The sequence below is a fragment of the Periplaneta americana genome, chromosome 10 (genome assembly GCF_040183065.1).
Source record: "Periplaneta americana isolate PAMFEO1 chromosome 10, P.americana_PAMFEO1_priV1, whole genome shotgun sequence".
Classification (NCBI taxonomy): domain Eukaryota; kingdom Metazoa; phylum Arthropoda; class Insecta; order Blattodea; family Blattidae; genus Periplaneta; species Periplaneta americana.
The window spans coordinates 1570355-1594777 of NC_091126.1; the positions used below are offsets into that span (position 1 = coordinate 1570355).

Sequence of the window (24423 nt, forward strand, 5' to 3'; positions counted from 1 at the left end):
GTATGGTTGGACCATTTTCATTGACATCTCTTTGATGAATAGTCTTCTCTTGTGTAAAAGTCCTTTTATGGTACATGGGGTGCTGGGTACAATACAGAATGAATGCAATTACGTCCAAAATGTTACACCAAAGCTCCATGGGCCAGCGTTTGGTTTGCATTTTACAAGTATAATTGTGCACTTTCTGATCCATTACATCAGCACCACCCTTAGTGCGACTGTAGAATTTTACATTCTCAGGTTTATTTTTGGGTGATGTTCGTGAACAGCATTATCATAGTATCTAGCAGAATAGCGCATTTGTTTTTCTTTGGGCAAAACTAACTATTGTCATGTCCTTGTGAAATATAAATACAATTTTGTTCACTGGTCGGTTTTGCATTGGATTTCATTTCTTTTGGAATGTCACTCCTGTTTTGTCTAATTGATCTCACTTATTGTCACTTTCTTCTCCAATATATATTGCGCCAAAGGTACCCTTATAAAATAATTGTCCATGGTGATATTTCGGACTGTACCAAGTTCAGAGCGATTTAGAAACTTCACAATATTGAGAGCCAAATCCTTCTGTGGCGGTTCTCTGGTTTTTTCCCCCCTGTATACACAATCCCGTGAATGGCATAACCAGTTTCTGCTTCACACATCCACATTATTTTGATCTCGTATTTCGCTGGCTTCTTTTGCATATATTGTACAAAACTACAACGGCCTCTAAACGAAACCAGCTGTTCATCTATTGTGACATTTGGTTGTGGGACCATTACTTTTCTGCACTGTTCCGTAAATATTTGCCACACATAAGAAATAAGAACAAGTTTATCTGTTTGTAATCTAACCTTCCGTGTTCTCATACCATCGAAACTTAAAAATCTTCTCATACTTCAAAATGATTCACAGACATTGTAGCTCTATATCAGTGGTCGTCAGCACTCGCTGAAATGAGTAAAGGGTAAGCGGAGCAACGTTTTGTGCCCCGTCATGTAGCAGGAAGAGGTAGAGAGCATACCCGAGAGCAGCTGTGAATACACCATAGTGCAGTGTCCCCTCCGCAGGTAAGAAACGCTAGCCCGAGGGTGCAGTATTCTGATGACTGCTGCTCTATATAATGGATTGAAAAATTTACCAAGAAAATGTTCTTTTATTGGAATATCCCAAGATTTGTCTGATCTCATGTGCAACAAAATTCCAAAAAAGCAACAATTACATCTATTGATATTTCTTACCATTTTTGCTTCTAAGATGGTATATCTCACAGTTTCATCCAAAATACTCTGTGAGATAAATAAATCACAGGCACCTCTGAGAGTAGCAGTTCCTATGCTCCTTGAAGGACCTGATACAAATCGTACAGTGTTGTGGACAGGAGGTTTACTCTGAGCAGGAGTTTCTGTCCTCCATGTCATCCTACTGATGTGTTTTGTCGACCTGGTGTGAAATAGGCATCCAGTTTTCATCTTCATACTCACACCACCACTATCCAGTTCTGCAGAAGAAACGTCATCTTCATCCGGAGTATTGTCATCATTTGCTGGAGATATATATTCCTCATCATCGTTGAAATTTCAATTTCCAAGTGCTGCAATCTTGCCAATAAATGAAAATATGCTCTTGTAGTTCATAGGATTCTGTTTAGATGGCAGACGACAATAATTCTTACGGTAATAAAATAATTTAATGCAACGGGTCTATTGGACCCATGTTATGTAAAAGTGTAGTATATATGAACACGAATAAAAAACATATATAAAATAGATGAATAAAATACCAAATGTGCTACAGGTGTATGAAGGAAGTAACAAGAGTAGCATACCTAGTGGGCAGAGTAACAATGTGAATTAGTTATTTATATAATAATTATTAAATATTCCGCCGGGTCCAATGGACCCATGTTATGCATCCTAGGGTTAAATACCTTGGTCATTTTATATTTTGTGTCATATTAGGCAATATCCAATGTTTTGTTCCCAGCATAATACATGAAGGATTATTTTTGCATTTCAGATAGAGAGAGAAGATGCCTTGCCCAAAAGTGTATGTAAAAATTGCATACATAAGCTGGAAGAGTATCACACGTTCCGAGGAGCATGCGTCCAAGCAGAATTAGCCTTAGAATCAAGCCTGAAGGACCAACAACCTTCAGCATTCCCTTTAGAACCAGAGGTAAATATTTGAACAACAGGCACCTGTTTTATCTTTCTGTCTCTAAAATAAGAAGCTGGTTTTTAAATTGTTTTGGTGTGCTATATGTTTCTTCCTGCATCAAATATGGACATCCGTTCTCGTATCTAAGATGAAACAAAGAATGTTAGAAATTCAAATACTTACTGTAACAAGACTAAGAAACACAGCCGAATGCTAACATTATTAGTAGTTATACCATGAACCACTGTAACTTCTGTTACCAAGCCCAAGATGCTGCTTACCTTCACTACGGGCATTGGAGTGCCAAAGTTCTGTATAAAATTAGGTGTGTCAAATGGTCTCTCTGTCATTGAGGGCAGCTACAGACCTGTGTGACCACTCATTTGATTTGCAATCGCTGGTTCTACAACATTAAAGTGATGATAAAAACCTACGATACACTTTGAGTGAACTGTAGCGAAAAATTTGTGAGCTGAGACTAATTTTGGAATGTCGCTTCATATGAAGAGAAAATATATTGCATGCCCTTCATTAATTACTTTTCTTGTCATAGACCCATGCTCACCTTTTGTAAACCGAAACAAAAATAAAACCTTCAAACCAACACAATATATTTTAATTCCCGAAAAGTGGGTGACGTATTTTATATGCTGATGTATCACTGATATAGCACAGAATTTTTTTGTTTATTGTATTCCTTGGATCTTGTGTCAGATTGTAGCTTTGAGATGTGGGTCAAGTTGGAGGAAAAGTTATACAAAAATATACAGTACTATAGATAGTAAATAGATAAATTCAATTTACAAATATACACAAACCATCATAAACATAGAAACAGCAATACAAAACACACAAAGTCAACATCACGAATACATAAGACAAGACATAATAAGAAACATAAACAAAATAAACAAACCCACAACATACACACAAGAACACAAAACAATAAACACCTTGCAAACAAAACAACCAGAACATAACCTAACTTTCATCAAAGCAGATAAAGGAAATTGCACAGTAATCCTACACAAACAAGACCTACACAACAAAATAGAAACATATTTCAAGAAAAACAACATCAAAGAACTCAAAAACGACCCCACCACACAATACCACAACATAGTAAAAAACACAATAAACAAAAATAAACACATAATTCCAAACAACATGAAACAACTAAAACCAATCAAACCAGAAGCACCTAAACTAAACGCACTTCCGAAAATACATAAAGAAAATATACCCATCAGGCCATTAGTCAATCATCGAAATGCACAACACACAAACTAGCCACATACATGGACAAAACCATAAGGAACAACATACAATTCGAAAAAACAACAATAAAAACAACATAGACATAGTGAATAAAATAAAAGACAAACATATCCCACACAGTACAACATTAGCAACTTTCGACATAACTAACCTATACACACAAATACCCATAAAATATACACTACAGATACTAGAACAGCTGCTCAAAAACAACAACACATCACAAGAACACATTAAAGAAATCATCCACACCACAGACATCATAACAAAACAAAACTACGTCACATACAATAACAAATATTACACACAAACCGAAGGCCTACCCATGGGCTCACCCATTTCCAGCATACTAGCAGAAATATTCTTACACCACATAGAACAGACATACATACTAAACAAAGACAACAACAAACACGCAGACAACATCATATATTGGCACAGATACATAGATGACATACTAATACTATACAAAGGAAACAAAAGACAGATCAAAACCTACATCAACACATAAACAAAATACACCCAAAGCTACACTACACATTAGAAATTGAAAACAACAAATCCATAAATTTTCTAGACATCACAATAACAAAAGTAGACAACAAACACACATTCAAAGTATACAGAAAACCCACAACAACAACACATCCAATCACCCCACACAATACAAACAAGCTCATTGATTCTAGTTCACGTTAACACTTTGTTAAAAACATAAAATTGTTTAGTCACACGTTAAACATTTTAACACTTTTTAACGTGTGACTAAACATTTTATGTTTTTAACAAACAAGCTGCATTCCGAACAATGGTACACAGACTACTCAACATACCAATGAACCAATAGGATTACAACGAAAAGCTAAACACAATCAAATACATAGCACAAGAAAACGGATACAACCCTAACATAATAGACAACATAATACGTAAGACAAAACATAATCACAAAAAACATATACAACACAAACACAAGAACACAAAAAATACATCACACTAACATACAAAAACAAAAACACAAACAAAATTGCAACCTCATTCAAGAAATTAAATTACAACATCGCATACAGAACGAATAACACTCTACTAAAACATCTCAACACACAAACAACACAAACAAATACAACCACACAGGCATATACAAACTCAAATGTAACACCTGCAGCAACTTCTACATAGGACAGACAGGCAGATCGTTTCAAACACGTTACAAAGAACACATCACAGCCATAACAAAATTACAAAACACCTCCACATATGCAGAACACATCACAAATGCTAACCACACCCACAGAAACATCAACACAGATGTAGAAATACTATACATCCAACCAAAAAGCCAGAAACTAAACACACTAGAACAATATGGAATATACAGACACACGAAAACACACCCCAACGAAATTCTCAACACACACTCTTTGACTCTACACTATACCACATGAACGCACCCTCACAGGAAACAACAAGAGGTGCCAAGACCAACAACGACCAGTTCTGAGGATGATCCATAAATAGATCGAAACATGTAAACGAGGTACATTGAAGTTTAACACAGGAAAGTCTCATCATACATATTCCGAAGTGATACAGTGTTAAAAGTTGTGTAACCAAGATGTATAATATGAGTTGAGTAGAAGCCGTGATGACATATAACAGATTGATCATCAGCCTAATGCACTTTCAAGAAAACAACTCGTATCAATTTCTGTATGTTGCCATCTAGAGACTGCAAAAGAAGTCACGTTATAACCCTGAAGCTGGCATGGAGTAATAGTTTGCAGCTTTTCTTCCATGTAGCGATTACTGAAAGTTTATTGTTCAGTGGCGAAGCATAGCAGCCATTTGCAGTTTTTAACATGGGAATAGTCAATTATATGTGATCAGGGTCAGTAGGTATGAGTAATTCTTTTTTTAACCTTTTCTCTTGGCCCTTCAGAGCTTTAAGAAAATTAGGCATCTCATTGGAGACCACAATTCATGAAGCGTGAACTTTTTTTTAAATAACAGCTGAGTACTAAGAGTGAGTAGTTGGAGATCTGATGGTGTCTTGTATTGAAATTATGAATGTTTTTGATCAGTATTAAATGTCAGAGTCATTCCACAGTAACTCACGTTACATTCATATACAAGGTTACATTCAGATACATTTGTGAACTTGCTAGGTATACTAAAACAAAAAAAAAAAAAATAAACAAAACTTTTTACATAAGTTTTTTGGCTTATTTTTTGCTTTTAGAAACATTCTTCATGATAGTAACCAGTAATCGGGAATATAATTAATTATTTGAGGGGTCTAAAGCAAAGGGCTATAAGTGCAATTTTCAAAATATTTGAGTTAGGCACAAAAAAGTGAATCTACGTAAAGATTAATTTTTTTGGTCCTACAGAATACGTCTGTTATGGTAACAATTAATATTAGAGGAGAAAAATTTGCTCCGGCGCCGAGGATGAAACCCGAGTCCTTGGTTCTACGTACCAAGCACTCTAACCATTGAGTTATGCTGAAGTTCAATCCACAGCACCAGATCGAATCCCCTTCCTCCAGTGTTTTTCCCTTTGTGATCTGACTCCAAGTTCGACATGTATATTGACATTTTTATATTAAGTTAACTGTCATTATACAAGGAGTGCACTCAGTTGAGTAACTTGGTGGCCAGGATTCGACAGTAATATGCACTGTTGCTTGAAGAATCTATGTAAAGTTTAATTTTTTTGGTCCTACAGAATATGTCTGTTATGGTAACAATTAATATTAGAGGAGAAAAATTCGCTCTGGACCGGATATCGAACCCAGGTCCTTGGTTCTATGTACCAAGTGCTCTAACCATTGAGCTATGCCGAAGTTCAATCCACAGCGCCGGATCAAACATACATGTCGAACTTGGAGTTAGGCCACAAAGGGAAAAACACTGGAGGAGAAGGATTCGATCCAGAGACAGAATGCAGCAGTGCCGACATCCACTCCTTCATAGTTTCCTTGCACATTGTTCACTTTATTTCGTTTTCTTTCCTTTTAGTTTTTATCGCCATTGTACGGCCAATGACTCTAGTCAAGTGCCACTGCATTGAATAAAAAAAAAAAACGTCCAATCCACTTCCTACGTTATTTTTGGTCCAGATCATGATGAGTTCTTAAGGCGTAATGTGCTAGGCATCCATCATGCTTGTACCACATAACTCCTAAATAACAATTTTTTCACTAATTTTATATTTTCACCATTCACTATAAATCTCACTAATTCTATTTTTCTTCTCGTTTTTATTTTAAGGGTCACTTAGTTAAATTAAAACATACTTTTTCTTCTGGAATCGACACTGAAATATAATTAATTTTTTGTTAATATATATGAAATATTCATTTATCATTATCCAGAAACATTTTGTCAGTAGGTAGAATTTCACTGGAATTTTACTTGAAGCAAGTAAGGAGATAGGTTTGAAAGTCAACCCTGAAAAAAAAAGTACCAGTATATGATTATGTCTCGTGACCAGAACATAGTACGAAATGGAAGTATAAAAATTGGAAATTTGTTCTTTGAAAAGATGGAAAAATTCAAATACTTGGAGCAACAATAACAAATATAAATGACACTCGAGAGGAAATTAAATGCAGAATAAATATGGAAAATGCCTGTTATTATTCGGTTGAGAAGCTTTTATCATTCAGTTCTCAAAAAATCTGAAAGTTAGAACTTATAAAACAGTTATATTACCAGTTGTTCTCTATGGTTGTGAAACTTGGACTCTCACTTTGAGAGACCAACAGAGGTTAAGGGTGTCGAGAATAAGGTGCTTAGGAAAATATTTGGGAGAATGGAGAAAGTTACACGCATTTCATTCTTCACCTAACATAATTAGGAATTAATATTTGAGGAGAAAAATTCGCTCTGGCGCGGGGATCGAACCCGGGTCCTTTGTTCTACGTACCAAGCGCTCTGACCACTGAGCTACACCGAATTAAATCCACGGCACCGGATCGAACCTTCCTCCTTCAGTGTTTCCCTTTGTGGCCTGACTCCAAGTTAGGCATATATGTTGTCGTATATCGCTGGCTAAATGTTACAAGGGTGTATGTAGTAATATTTCTGATATAGACATAGAACCTCGTAATATTGAGTCAGCGATATGTCTAGTGTCAACTGCCATTATACAAGATGCGCACTCAGTTAAGTGACTTATTTGGCCAGGATTCCCCGGCACGGGAGCGAATTTTTCTCCTCAAATATTAATTGTCAACATTACAGAGATTATTCTGTAGGACAAATTAATAAATCCATAATAATTAGGAATGTTAAATCGAGATGTTTGAGATGGGCAGTCACTGACATGAGAAAAAGTGCTGAAAAATTCTGCAGGTTACAGTTAGGATACAAAAGCAGGTATATTATACTATACTTCGGGTCTCTGCACATGCATATTGTATCATTATGTATAGTATACTATACTCTCAGGACTCAGGAAAATATAAAAAAAAATACCTGTGATTGAGGTTGTGGCTGATATGTAGGCTTGTATCTATTATCAGGCAGTACGTCTCACTTGATGGTACCGTATGTGTCAGAGGAAGAACAACTGTTTGTATACATCTGAAGTTTGATTAGTGTAATACGTTACTATCAGCGATGTATACAATGGGGAAGGAAAGGAACTGGCCACCCTACTCCATTATCTCCTGCCCTAGTTGCCTCAGGCCTTGTGGGGCCCAGACCTGTCTTTGGACAGTTGACTAAACAACAACATAGGGTAAACATAGGTAATTTCGTGATAATTTCATGAAAATTAATTTACAATGCAAATGTGTAAATATTTCCTTATTCCGATTTTTCCATTTAAGAGTCAATAATTTGCTGTACAAATCTGGGGACACAAAAGATTGAATACGTTATTAAACAATTGCCAAAAACCACTTTTATAACTTAAGTTAGTAGGTTGGTTATTTCGTGATAATCTTGGTAATTTTGTGGTATTACATTGATAATTTCGTGAGAGGTAGGAGAATTGTGGAAAAATTCATAAGTCAATTGAAATTATCATTTATTGTTACAAGACTTCAAACCTAGTAATTCCGCCTAATATTCATAGCAAGAAAATATAGAAATACATATCAACACATAATAATAATGAAATCACAATAAAATTGAAATTGAAAAGGGAACTTCTTTGCTCTGAAAGAGTGAATACTTTTATTACGGTACTTTACTATATATGAATCTGGGATTGCAGAAACAGCAACTGTCATGTATACTAAATTTTTCAGTAGACACAAAAAACGGTATTACTGGTGGTAGACCACATCAGTGGTTATTGTACTGGCTTCTTCAGACAGAAGCCTAATAAATATGTCGTTTTATATCAAATTTATTGGAATCTAATGAATTGTTATTGAAATAAATCACTATATATTAGCTTGACATTGCTGTTTCTGCAAGGAATCAAAATTGTAGTATAATAATTTCAGTTCAACTAAAGTTTATTTGTCAAATTAGGGATATAATATATGCATAGGCCTACTGTGTGCTTAATACATAAGTTCAGCACATAAATGAACTTACTTTTCCACAATGTTATCAACAATAGGCCACTGAAGAATATTATTGTACAATTCTTGATATTCATGTGGTATGTAACACATTACTTTGCATATATCATCAAGCTTCTCTCTTTGAATTGGCACAATTTTGTCTGGATATGTCAGTGAAGAATGTAATATGGTATTCTCCTTTGTACTTACAAGCAAACATTCTCATGGGGGCAGATAAAAAAGTTAATCTTTTTTCTTCCATCATTTTAATGATGTCAAAAGAAGTGCTTACACAATTTTTGGTCACTTGAGGGTCGTTTACAGAAAGAGAACAAAATTTCATGGAAAGTTTCATTGGAACAGACATAGCAATTGTTGAGAAATTTGTCATTCCGTGGAATGAATTTTTGCATCTTTGTGTCGTAGATGCCTGCCGCCTGGAATCAGAACCAATGTGTGACAGCCATCTGCACCTCTCTGTCGATCCCATGGTACGACAAATGTCTCAATTCCAGTGGGGAATATATTGAAAAACAGCTCAACAATTGCTATGTCTGTTCCAATAAATTTTTCCTATGAAATTGTGTTTTCTTTCTCTAAACGGCTCCAGGAAAACTTATTTTTTACGGCCATCTTAATTGCGCTCAAGTGCTAAAATTTGTATAAGCACTTGTTTTGACATTATTAACGTGGTGGAAGAAAGAAAAAACTTTTTTTTTTTTTATCTGCCCTATGAGAATGTTTGCTTATTAGTTTGAAGGTATCCTTGACTAAACTGTTGATAAAATCACAAGCAACAACAATACCAGGTTCGTTCACTTCATAACAAATATGTTTGAAAATGGTGGGCTGGAAGACTTTCATTTGTCCTCTTGACACGCCACGCCTCAAGGATTCAATAGACAGGATTTTTTTTTAAGCACGTCAGCCACCATTGTTTAAAGTTTAGCATATCACCAGAGACTAGAGTCTACTAACGTCATTATAAAATAACTTTGCTTACTGGAATTCACAATAAGCTCAACATATTGCATTAGTGAATAAAGTCGATCTTGCCTCCACAAACTTAGCTTCTTACTTACAAATGGCTTTTAAGGAACCCGCAGGTTCATTGGTGCCCTCACATAAGCCCGCCATCAGTCCCTATCCTTTTGAAGATTAATCCACTCTCTATCATATCACACGTCCCTCAAATCCATTTTAATATTATCCTCCCATCTATGTCTCGGCCTCTCCAAAGGCTTTTTTTTTTACTCTCCGGTCTCTCAACTAACACTCTATATGCATTTCTGGATTCGTCCATAAAAAACTATCATTCGGGAGGAAAGAACGCCTTCTTTGAGAGAAGTGTTGATTAATATTTTGTCACCAGCCCTAAAAATCGCAATATTGTATGGTTACTGTTTTGTCCGGGACACTCGCTGTGGTGACAGACTAAAGCACAGCGAAATAGCACATGTCTTAGACATGAGTTGTTTCTGCTCGCTTCCAGGATTTCAAAGGATGGCTACACTGACATGTGGTTTCTGCATGGAATGATAGTCCTATATCAACAGTCCATGAAAGTCGTATAAACTCATTTTGCCACAAATAGTGATATGTGCTGTTTCTGCAATCCCTGATTCATATTATGAGAGTCACTCCAGAAGTAATGCACAACATTTATTTAAAAATAACATTTTTGTCCTACAGCTTTGCTATTTATTTTTTTCACAGAATGTAGATACATCCTTTAGGAACAAGATGTCACTTTTCCACATAATCTCCATCCCTTTTAACTGCCTTATGCCACCTTAGAACAAGGGCCTGTATACCTGCATGGAAAGTTGGACCAACATGTCTGAGCCACTCTTTAGCAGCATGCACGAGGGAGTCATCATCTTCAAATTCGTTCTGCGAAGGGATTCCTTCAGTTTACCTAAGAGATGGTAATCGCATGGTGCCAGATTAGGATTGTAAGGCGGATAGTTCAGTGTTGTCCATCCACGTTTTCTGATCTGGTCTGTGATTTTGTGACTGGCATGTGGCCATTTGTTGTCGTGCAATAGCAGAACATCCTGCTTCTCCCGATATGGTCGAACATGACTCAGTCAAGCTTGAAGTTTCTTGAGCGTTGCCACATACGTGTCAGAATTAATTGTGGTTCCTTGTGGCATGACGTCCACAAGCAAGAGTCCTTCTGAATCGAAAAAGACAGTAGCCATAACTTTTTCTGCTGAAGACGGCGTTTTGAATTTCTTTTTCTTTGGTGAATTTGCATGAATTTGTCTGGCTCTTTGTCTTTGGTTCAAAATGTTGGACCCATGTTTCATCTCCTTTCACAATTCTTGCAAGAAAGTCATCTCCACCATTCTTATACTGGTCCAAAAGTTTGCTGAACACTGTTTTTCGAGTTTCTTTGTGAACTTTCGTTAACATCCTCGGAACCCACTTGGCACAAAGCTTTTTTAACCCCAACTGTTTCAATAATCTGCACACACTTGCTTCTCCTATTCCAACTTGGAATGACAATTCTTTCACTGTTACGCGTTTCTCAGACACAACCATGTCGTTAACTAGCTGCACATTGCCAGGACTTCGTGCAGTGCAGTGCAGGGTCTGCCGCTGCTAGGAGTATCCCTAATATTGGCGTGCCCTCTTTCACCAGATAATCTGCTTGCGCACGGACTAACCGCACTACAAACGACAACTGCATCTCCATAAACCTTTTTCTATATCTTGTGAATGTTTCCCCTTGTCTCGTTCTCACAGCACAGGAAGTCGATAACAGCATGTTGCTTCTGACGAATGTCAAGTACAGCAGCAATCTTGAAGGAGTCTATCATGGCGCCACTCACGAGAATGAGTTAAATTAAATTTGAATACAAACGGGAAGGATGTATCTATGACCTGCATAAATTGCAGAGGTGTAGAATAAAAAATAAATTTAAAAAATGTTGTGCATCACTTTTGGAGTGACCTTTATATAATGGCAATGAAAAACTCTCTATCTCCATCAGAGTCACTCTGGCATTCATCACACATGAAAACTTTATCTTGTTTGTCGTATGTGCTTTGACATTTAGCGTGATACCAAATCAAACAAGCTACACTGAACCTATTGCGCCCCCTTTTCTTTTTTATCACATCTTATCTTCAGATTTCTAAAATTCCTATTGTAACACAATTTTTAAAATATTATAAAATGTAACGCTTAATGCTCAACAAAATGTCGCCTCAAAGAGCTAAGATTTCTATCAGTAAAGTTAAGCCTATATGACGACTGCAGATGTATCTAAAATTCCAAAAATATTTCCTAAAACTTCATTAACATATTATAATAAATTATTGTACAAAATACCATATGCTTACCTTTAGTAATAAGCCTGTAATGCAATTATAAACATCCAGAAAATTTGTACGCCTGAGAAGTACGCTAACTTGCTCTCTCAAAACACAAAAGCTCACTGAAGCAGCTACAATAGTCACACAAAGCGTAGCTGTATGTTTCTGGAAACCAGACAACATATGCAATCCCTTGGCGGAAATTTGAATCTCATAAGATCATTGGTTAGTTCACGAAAGAGCCAGGAAAAAATATCACGAAATAACTACTGTCACGAAATTACCAAGGTTTACTCTATAGAAAAATGTCAAGGGTATATTTGGATAATTAATTTCTTGATTATATTGAATTATTAGTATATATGTCGTATATTTGAATTATATTTTTTCTTTCTCTGAAACTGGATTCATTGGAGAGATATAAATTATATGAGACAATTGGTTGTCATTGCAGGAACTACATTGCACATAGCAGTGCTTATTTAATATCTAAGTATATTCTTATAGTATAACTGATGGTATGAAAATGTAAGGGCAAACCAAAAGACCAAGTGTGGTTGTGTTCCATAACTGCAAGTTTAGCAGCCAGTATGCCTTTTGAGTTTCGTCTTTTCTCTTGTTTTTTAGTGTTGCTTGCAAGAAGTGGAACCTGCAAGTAGCTCTGTTAGGCCTGCTCATCCAGTGGAGTCTCAAAATATATCCGTGAATTCCAGGACATCAGAGAATGTGTATAATGTGGGAAACAGTGCACTCAATATTTTTCCTAGACCCAATTCGCCTACAATGAAGAAATTAATGCAACGTCAAGGTGAGGAATAAGTTCTGAAGATGTGCTGATTGTGAAGGAACAGGCTTAAGAAGGGGGAAAATGAACAACTGATGGAGTGAGGGCGAGAGCATTGATTGTAGATTTGTACTGAAATTCTTAAGTGATTTGTGTTACAGGTGTCTTACTTGATACGTGTCTGTTAGTATTTGTATCTTTCAATTTGTTGAGTTCTTTTTTGAAAATTTATATTACCAGCATATTAAAATGTACTTACAATTCAGTTGAATCATAACCTATGGGACTCTGTTGAGACATTGACATCCTTTACTTTCATGATATTTCATCAATTGAAGCTATCTTCGAAATTAATTATGACCTTTCTTAATCAAAAAGGACTTGGTGATCTTGTAATCACGCCTGTAATCCCCAAGACATCCAACAATCTGGTGGCACCCACTACTAGCAATAAACCATCACACCATTGGTCCCGCGTTGGTCATCCAACATTGGAAGACTATGTTTTAATGAAGGAAGATACCTTTACAGTGGACAGCACCTACTTTGACAACAACAGGTAACATTCTGAGGTTTGTTATATGATAAATGAGCATTTTCGTCATAATTTCACTGTTTTATTAATAACCTCTTTTGGAGCTAGAGAAATTCATTTCTAGTGTTGGAAAGTTATGTAACATTTCCTTTCCTGTTCATAAGAATAATCTGACTCTGGGAACTGTATGCATATTCGTATTATCGAGGTATTCATTCTTTCTATTCTCATCAAGAATATTATTTCACACACTGAACTATTGAGTCTCAGGTGTGTAAGTGACATATCGAAACTAAACAACACTATCATGATAAAGTGAAAATACAGAGATTCAAACTAGGACCTTCATGCATATTAAATTACTATAATATAGGTGTGTAAATGTCACATTTTTATATTGCACGAGTCAGTAAGGAGACCAAACTCATGATTATTGTTCCATCATCTTGGTACACAGTTGGGAATTTGCCAAGGTATAACGTCATTCAGTTACAAATCAGTGGGCAATATTGTGCATATATCTGGTAACATTTATAACAATGACTCTACATTAATATACTTATATGTATGTATACTACCCTTCATATTTTACTTTAATCAACATATCTGCTGCTAATTTTAATGTTTTAGGACAACATCAAGATTGGTAGCAAGTGGTCAGATAGAGTTTCATGCCAATCACAGTACTGTCAGTCCTACAGAGCAAGATAAAGACATATTAGTGGCACAACGACGAAAGCGTGAAGTGCTTCCACCAATGTGGGATGTATATGAAAAAGTGGCTCTTTCGCCTGGAAAGGAAAACTCAAACCAAAATGGGACTGGCAAGATGGTCTACACAGTTACACACAGGCGATACATCATCTCTAAAGGTGCTTTTCCTTGCTCTCTTTGTAAGAGATGCTTCAGGATCAATCAAGGTGAGAAAATAGAAAATATTTATATCCTGCCCTCCGTAGAGTAGTTTATTTGTAGAGTGCACCAGTAACCTGAAACTGCATCGTTATGTGGGATGTTAACTTTCTTAGCTTTCATTTCAGTACCCCTGATCCCTCACTCCCCTCCACCCTCAGTATTTATTTTCAAAATGCTGTTCGTCTATTTGCATGCAGTTTGACTGGCAAACTATTCAACATATTTTGTTTATTTTAATTATTGAAAAATTGACGTACTTCTTGAAATGTAATGTTACGTTGTTCAACCCTCCTGTAATAGGATTACTCCACTGATGATTTTTAAATAATATTTTCATTTTTTCTCCATATTTATTTTTGAAATTCCATGTATTTAGTAAGTAATTCGTGTTACCCCCCCCCCCCTCGGTAGTCTGTGTCATGAAAATTCCAGGATATGAAATACAATTTGTAGCTGAATTTTCAATATTTTTTAGCTTGTCTGCTTCCAAATTATTTTATTTTCCCATATCCACATCATTATTCATATTGTTACTTATATTATCATGAGTGTCATGACCTTTGCTGCCATTATTTTTATTTTTAATTCTGTGTTATTTTGTTACAAATAGTTATTATTATAACCTTTTCCCGAGATATTCATTGTAGTATAGGTGGTGTTCATATATTTGAATTTCAGCAAAAAACTTCAATTTATTTTCTTAGGAGCCACCGGCATAGGTCAGTCGGTTGAGGCGCTTGCCTACCAATCCGAAGTTGCGCTCAGACATGGGTTCGATTCCCGCTTGGGCCTGATTACCTGGTTGGGTTTTTCCGAGGTTTTCCCCAGCCTTAAGGCAAATGTCAGGTAATCTATGGCGAATCCTCATCCTCGTTTTGTCAAATACCATCTCCCTATCACCAATCCCATCAATGCTAAATAACCGAGGAGTTGATACAGCAACGTTAAATAAGCAAATAAAAAATTTCTTAGATTTATATTTTTATTTATTTTTAGAATTTTAACTATGTTTTAAGGATTTTTTTTTTATTATAAACGTCTTGGATATGTTCTTGTATTTGGATATTTAAATTTCAACAAATACGGTAACCAAAATGATTTACAATTTATTGTATAATACTGTGATTTTCATTGCATGTAGATGTCTTTTCCACCCTGTCACAATTATAATATAGCGTTGAGGAATTTTCCTTGAAATGGAAGATAGACACATTTAATGTTACTCATAGTTTCACCAGTAGCATATCTGAAGTTTATTAAATTTGGTAAGGCCTACACGTTTTTAACAAAATGCAATGAGACTTTTGAATCACACTGTATTTTTAAAAATGGAATATTATTTTACATTTTCACATTTTGCATAGGTCCACAGTTAATAATATAAGCATTGTTAATATTCCAAGTGTTTAACAAAGATTGGTACCATGATTTTGATGGGGGTAATTGTATTACCGCCCTTGGTAGTAGTAAGTTGCAAAAAACCTTGGTAGCATAAGGGTTAAAAATAAAACAAAATGATATTTATTGTAATTTGGCATAAGAAATGACAAAACAGATAGGCTCTGTGTTCCCAAAAATCGTAGTAGAGCTTTGGAGGTAGAAAAATGAACGTGAATTACTTAGCACAAATTAATATTAAATTAGCTGTCTGAGGAAAGTCAAAAGTAGCATAGACACCACTAATGTATCTTTTGTACATTTACAGCATGACTAACTTGGTAAAGTAGTTTCGATCCCGCATAGGAGGGTCACTCCAAAACAAATGCACAACTTTTCTTTTTTAATTAAATTTTTATTCTACGCCTTTTCGATTTATGGATTTCATAGAAGCATCCTTCCCTTTTATATTCAAATTTAATTCAGTCTATTCCCATGAGTGGCACCATCATAGCACTACTTCAAGTTGACTGCTGCAATTGACATTCATCAAAAGCAATGTGCTGTTATAGAGTTCCTGTGGTTAGAGATGCAGCTAGTTAGTCGAGGAAGCAGACATTCTCCTTGTAGTGGCAGACCTCACACTGCAGTGTGTTAACTTCATTTTGGCCGACAAACACGTAACAGTGAAAGAATTGTCACTCTAAGTTGGAATGAGAGAAGCAAGTGTATGCAGGTTTGTGTCATATGGGTTCCGAGGATGTTGACAGAAGCCCACAAAAACAATGTACATCGAACTTTTGGAACAGTACAAGAATGGTGGAGATGACTTCCTTGCAATAATTGTGACAGGATATGAAACATGGCTGCAACATTTTGAACCAGAGAAAGAGACAAACAGTGGAATGGCATCATGTGAACTCACCCACGAAGAAATTCAAAACTCCGCCTTTGGCAGGAAAAGATTTGGCTACTGTGTTTCTCTATTCAGAAGGACTCTTGCTTGTGGACATCATTCCACACGGAACCACCATTAATTCTGAAATGTGTGTGGCAACTCTAAAAAATTTGAAGCTCGACTGAGTTGTGTTTGACCACTTCAGTAGAAGCAGAATATTTTGCTGTTGCAACATGACAACGCCCGGCCATATGTCAGTCACTAAATCACTGACGAGATCGGAAAACATGGATGAATAACATTGAAAAAACTGCCTTACAGCTCTGATCTTGTACCATGTGATTAGCATCTCTTTGGTAAACTGAATGAATTCCTTCGTGGAACAAGATTTGAACATGATGACTCCCTTGTAAATGATGCTAAACAGTGGCTCAAACATGGTGATCTGTACTTTTACCCTGCAGGTATACGGGCTCTGGTTCCACGGTGGCATACTCGTCATGAAAGTCATGAAAAAGTAATGAAACTGAACAGGTGGTTCATGAAAGTAATGAAATTGAGTGTGTGGTCATGAATTTTTTTTGGGTCAGCACCTCAGTGAAGACAAGTTAAACTCTGGTGAGTAGATATTGATTTATTTATTGATAGTTTTACCATATTTTTATGCCATACTGTACTGTAATTGTCTCCAATGATGAAAAATACAATACTTTGACTGAAACTGAAACTGAGGAGACTTGAAACTGAATTTGTGGTTGTGTTCGATGTTCCATGCTAAGTGGTGAAGAGTGAAACCACAGATAATTTTTTTCTGATCGCACACTAATTGACCACATGCATTGTACTTAATTAAAACTGAGTTGGGTTTCTATGTGTATATTCTTTTACAGGCCTGGTGCTAATATCCATATTTTTAGTTTCAGATACTGAGAACTGAAGTGTTCAAGATATCTAGGGAGTGCAGTTTCAACGAAAACTGGCTACATCATGATGACTTAGGCCATCCAAACATGGTTCAGCTAATTAATAACACGAGTTGGTCAACTGTTGTGAAACTCAACTAGTCGAAGCTGTATTCTGCACACACAGCAAATGAAGTTGGCACTTTAGTACGGCAGTTATGTGCAATCTGCTGAAAAAGGAGTTTTATCTAGTGTAGTGAAAACCAGAACACTTTTACATAGCGTAGAATGTAGAACCGACTCTAGTGAGGAAGAAGACATACTAAGTTATCAACATCGTAGACTGCGAAGGAGAGTAAGGAAGAGGTTTAGGGTTCATCCTTATATAGAAAGACAGACGCCGAGTTTATTGCATTCTATGGAATGTCAAAAGAATCGTACATTGAATCAGTACATAAAAGACTCAAATTACAAATTCTATCATTCTCTCATACTTTTGGCATGCTTGTTCACATTGATTGAACCAAGTTACGCTAGAAGAAATAGTGATGGAGGCATTTTTCGTTCTTCTGCATGCAGACATATGATAACACAATTCCTTACCCTCCAAGTTAAAGTACCATGAAAAAGAGTCCGTTTCCTGCTTTTTTTTCCCCATTAACAGGCTAATTAATGAAACCATATTCGAGAAGAACCATAGAAAATGTGAAAAGTACCTTCAACTATAGATTGAGCAGGAGAAGGAAAACTATCAAATGTGCATTTGAAGTTGCAGCTGAAAAGTTTCAAATTTTTAATGGACCAGAATGATGCTGAGCACCAAGAAAAGTCAATGATATTGTAAAAGTTGTTTGTATTCTTCATAACTACGTCCACAGATAAGAAGGGATTGACTACATACCGATACAACTGTAACAATGTCCTGATATGGGTAACAACTCAGCAACACTGCAAAATAACGCAATTATTACCAACTACTAGTGCAAAACATTACAATAAATGCTGTTCCTCCAGCAGAATTATTTAGCAAATTACGATATTTTTCATTCATTCATAGTGTTCTGCCCAAGGGGAGGTCTTTCACTGCAAACCCAGCTTTCTTCAATCTGTCCTATTTTCTGCCTTCCTCTTTCTCTCCAGATATGATCCATATATCTTAATGTCGTCTATTATCTGATATCTTTTTCTGCCCCCGAACTCTCCTCCCATTCACCATTCCTTCAGTAGGCAGTTTCTTCTCAGCCTGACCCAGCCAATTCCTTTTCCTCTTCCTGATCAATTTCAGCATCATTCTTTCTTCACCCACTCTTTCCAACACAGCTTCGTTTCTTATTCTGTCTGTCCCTTTCACATGCTTCATTCTTCTCCATATCCACATTTGCTTCTAGTCGTTTCTCTTCACTTCGTCATAATGTCCAAGTTTCTGCCTCATAATGGCACACTCCACAGTAAGCACTTCACTAGTATCTTTCTTAGTTCTTTCTCCAGAGGTCTGCAGAAGATGCTCCTTTTTCTATTAAAACTTCCTTTGCTATTGCTATCCTCCTTTTAACTTCCTGGCAGCAGCTCATGTTACTGCTTATAGTACACCCCAAGTGTTTGAAGCTGTACACTTGTTGTTCCACTTCCTCATTTGGAATTCGAAAATTTACCTTCTTTATTTTTCTTCCTATGGCCATGGTCTTCGTCTTGTTTGCATTTATCTTCATCCCATACTGCTCACAGTTGTCATTTAGCTCCAGTAGCATGTCCTTTAGTATCATTTCCTCTTCTACTAACAACACCTTATCATCAGCAAATCTTATGCACTTTATTCTCAACCTTCTGCACAAACATTACTGGGTTTTCCAAGTTTCGTATATAAAATGGATTGGAAATATTGAAGTCACGAAAAGAGCAGTTGAACTTATACCACGTTTGAAGAATTACGTTGCTGAAGTACACAAGAGATTACCAGAAACTAGTGACTTTGAAAATATTAAACATCATTTAGAAGACAGCCTCCTTTGTGCAACATTTCAGTTTTTTATATCATTATCAATTGAACTTGAGTTTATAATCAAGTATCAGTTAAATGATTCTCTTTTCCCTTTTTGTACAAACACTTGTTCAGTTTAATGTACATTGGCTCACAAAAATTTTTGTCCTATGAAATAATATGGAAGTGAACTTTGTGAGATATTATGTTGGCAATATGCCTACATACCCCACTCCGCATGTCGTCCTGGGAAGAGAGGTATTTGAACTCTGAGTTGCAGATATATACCTAGCTAATTGAAGCAAAGAAACCTTTTAGAGCATTAACGGTATATGTAACCGACAGAAATAAAATATTGAGTATTTTGCACCAAAATGTTTAAAACATGTTTATTTCTCTTGAGTATTATATAATATTCCTGGAAATTTTTTCATCTTCCCTGCATGTTGGATCATAAACATAGAATAGATTGCATCGGGTTTTGACAAGAATATTATGAATATCCATGGGAAAATGTAATATTTTCAGATTAAAAGATTTTCTCAAACACCAGTCATGGGCCTATTCAGGTATCTCGTCTATTGGGTCCACAAGGTTCCAGCTAGAATTATGTAACATCAACACAATGCAGAGGACGTATTTCTGCCGCTGTTTGGGGATGGATTTCCAGGCTATGAGGAGGAACTCTGTGTAAAATTGAAGAGAATTTGACTTCCCAGCAATATATCCACATACTGAAAAATACTGTGTACTACCTAGCATGCGCATGTTGCAACCTGATATAATTATATTTTTTAAACAGGACAGTTCCTCCATCTACATATCTTTATTGTAGCAGATATGGTTCCAATATCATGTTTGGTGTTGAAAGCACAGACATTTGCTATTTCTGTATGCTTTGCTTACTTTATAGTTCGTCACATCCACATTTTCATTTCATTACTATATGAGAGTAATATGCAAATCTTTCTTTTATGTGTGCGAAATATAAATTAAACTGCTATATCCTAGGGATATAATTGACAATCAAGTTTTAAATTATATACATACCCACAAAAATTTGTCTTAATAAAATTATTTACCCGATTTTTTAGAATATTAATCTATTGATTGTTAGTGCCATCTTCAATCAGTGTAATTTTATTAACGTAGGGTTATTACCATGACAACAGCCAAAGAAAAATAATCTATAGGCGCATTATAACGCAAAGAACCGTGGCGTGAGGAGGAGCTACAAAATGCCGTGTTTATTAAATTTATCTATATCACTAGACCACTAAGTAAACATATTTTCTTTAAGTTTACTGAGTAGTTTGGTTCAACCTTTCTGTTGTGAGAGGGGTGGTTTGTTACCTGCGGGGAGACTAACTGCCACCTACGCTACTATCCTACAGTGAGTACAAATACCAACTTAAGAACGAGCCGGTGTACAGCATTGCTTCTCGATTCATCAAGAAAAATTTTATGGAAATGGCTACAAATTCTAGCAAATTACTTGCTATTGATGTTACCAAACCATGTAATCGTAAAACAAGACAGTGTGTAGATATTGGATTTGGTGCCACTGCTGCTAGCAAGAACTGCAGGAAAAGGGTATTCTTATTTTCAGAAATGAGTGCACAGGTATTTTGCAAAGTCTGTATCTAAAAATTGCAGAGAAGAGTCCTTCGAAATTAAAGATTGTAAAACCTTTGAAATTAAAGATTGTAAAAGGTGTCTCATTTTTTATCGCCTGAAGTAATACTGAGTTCCATTTTGAGAATTTCTCGAGTGTCAATTAATTGCAAGAATTTGTCCCAAAAAACAAGATTTCATCAACAGCTGATGTTGTGAAAAGGGAATATTTGAAATTTTGTGAATATTCTGGAAAACAATTGAAACAGTTCAGTCCTAAGGAGGACAAACTTGATCACTTCCTGATGAATTTACTACAAAGTGCGAACCATGACTTTACAGAAGCTGCTATGCATGTTTCATGGAAATGCTGCAGTAGAAAGAGGCTTTTCTGTTAACAAAGAATTTCAATTGAAAACTTGGAACAGAAAGAAGTGTTTACAGTGCAATACAATCGTTAGGTGGTTTACTTAATAGTGAGAAAGAACTGAATGTGGACCTCATAAAATCAGTGATACTAGCTGTGTAAAATGTTTCATCAGAAAGAGTACAAGCCTTAAATAATAAGAAATCTGATGAAGATGTGGTGGCCAATCATAAAAGGAGAACAGTTCAAGAAATAAAAGAACTCAAAGATAAGGAAATAAAGCTTATAGAAAAAGGCAAAAGAAGAAGCTGAAGTTTTAGATATTGAGATTTCCAGTTTGGCTAAGATACTTAAGAACTGATTGTGAGTCTTTTACAGTGAAATTTAACATTATTCATAAATTGTGTACTTTCATAATTTTTATATTGCTTTAATGCAAGTTGTAAGTTTTATAGCATTATCATGTATCTTAATAGATGTAATGACAAATATATTTAAAAATTTTCACATCACATTCTAGATGAGTTGAATGTTTTTATTTCTTTAAACCCATAGAATTTGGTGCAAGTCATACATAATTGCATTATTCATGTTAACGAGCAATTTTAGTGACATAATTACATTCAGCTTTCATCTCAACTGGCTTTGAGGTAGGGGTTCATTAAAAAAAAACCTTTGTCATTGTGCCATGCACATTGCTGAGAGGTCATGAATTTGATGCATTGGAAATCAGGAGACACTCTGGTAAGGCAATTGAAAGGGATGTGGATTATGTAGAAAAGTGACATTTTGTTGCTGAAGTATGTATCTATATTCTGTAAAAAAAAAAAAAAAAAAATGGCAAAATTATAGGATAAAAATTGAATTAAAAGAAATGTTGTGCATACAAATCATTGGCCATATATTTGCATTGATTTGTAAAAATGTGTAACAAACAAATAGTTAAAGAGAGTTTGTGTTTTTTCTGTTTCTTACAGTATTTACAAGGCAGATTATAAGGATATAGAATGTTTCTAGTACATAATGTCAAATAAATATTGTAGAATAATAATTTAGTGTATTTCAGATGAAAAGAATGTTATAAACAGCAGGCGACTTTTAAATACAGATGGCCCATGTAAAGTTCAGAATTCAACAAAATTCACATGTGTTTATTACTTACTTACAAATGGCTTTTAAGGAACCCGAAGGTTCATTGCCGCCCTCACATAAGCCCGCCATCGGTCCCTATCCTGTGCAAGATTAAAGGCCCATTCACAATGAAAATTAAACATGAACATAACGTAAGCATAAAACCTTGTGTCCATGTTATTTAATGAAAGCATTCACAATGAATTACATAAGCATAAACTTAATCTTAATCATAAGACGTTAACATGAAAGTTTGCAAACTCCAAACTTTCATGCTTATGTTAATGCGATTTGGAAACAGTACACAAGCGGAAAGCGTGTTTTCACTTTTTGTTCAACATCTCATGGGCTTTGCCTACAAGCAATATTTTGATCTATTGGCCGTGATGATAGCTAGGCGCGCAACATGGAATCATATGACGAAAAGTTGATTATTTTATACCAAGAAAACCCTTGTCTATACGACAAGAAACATAAAACATACAAAGATATTACATTAAAAGAGAATGTATGGAAAAAAATAGCACAGGAAATGAATTCTGAAGGTAGGTATTAGTTAAATCATTTTATAGCTAACATTATTTTATAGTTCAAAGTATTGGTGTTTCAAAATATATTAATATGTGAATGTGGTTATAAAAGTTCCCCTGTTGTATTCTTCTCTGATTCAATGGATGAATCCACCATCGTTTTTTACATCTCTGTTTCTTTGATTTCAAGTATTGAAAGCCATATACTGATGCCATTGTATATAGTAGAAACGTAAATTGAATAGCTACATCGTCAGTCATTGTGCAATTCTCCATTTTTATGTAATAGATTCTGTAGTTATGTTGATTCGGTATATTTGTTTCCACACACGTGTTATGTTTACGTTATGTTTAATTTTCATTGTGAATGGGCCTTGGCTACTTAAGTTTGTGGCATATGTTTATGTGCTTATGTTAATGTTTACGTTATGTTTAATTTTCATTGTGAATGGGCCTTTATCCAGTCTCTATCATCATATCCCACCTCCCTCAAATCCATTTTAATATTATTCTCCCACCTAGGTCTCGGCCTCCCCAAAGGTCTTTTTCCCTCCGGTCTCCCAACTAACACTCTGTATGCATTTCTGGATTCGCCCATACGTGCTACATGTCCTGCCCATCTCAAACGTCTGGATTTAATGTTCCTAATTATGTCGGGTGAAGAATACAATGCGTGCAGTTCTGCGTTGCGTAACTTTCTCCATTCTCCTGTAACTTCATCCTGCTTAGCCCCAAATATTTTCCTAAGCACCTTATTCTCAAACACCCTTAACCTATGTTCCTCTCTCAGAGTGAGAGTCCAAGTTTCACAACCATACAGAACAACCGGTAATATAACTGTTTTATAAATTCTAACTTTCAGATTTTTTGACAGCAGACTAGATGATAAAAGCTTCTCAACCAAATAATAACACGCATTTCCCATATTTATTCTGCGTTTAATTTCCTCCCGAGTGTCATTTATATTTGTTACTGTTGCTCCAAGATATTTGAATTTTTCCACCCCTTCGAAGGATAAGTCTCCAATTTTTATATTTCCATTTCGTACAATATTCTGGCCATGAGACATAATCATATACTTTGTCTTTTCGGGATTTACTTCCAAACCGATCTCTTTACTTGCT

The 24423-nt window shown here is 35.7% G+C and overlaps 1 protein-coding gene across 1 annotated transcript in view; it reads left to right on the plus strand.

Moving 5' to 3' along the window:
* LOC138707375 (zinc finger protein 271-like) overlaps window positions 1–24423 on the plus strand; it is a 53837-nt gene that overhangs the window by 13764 nt on the left and 15650 nt on the right. Inside the window, exons 2-5 of the mRNA XM_069836694.1 lie at window positions 2002–2160; window positions 12896–13076; window positions 13431–13611; window positions 14218–14507. Coding sequence (XP_069692795.1) covers window positions 2002–2160; window positions 12896–13076; window positions 13431–13611; window positions 14218–14507 — 811 coding nt within the window. The remainder of the gene's footprint in view (window positions 1–2001; window positions 2161–12895; window positions 13077–13430; window positions 13612–14217; window positions 14508–24423) is intronic.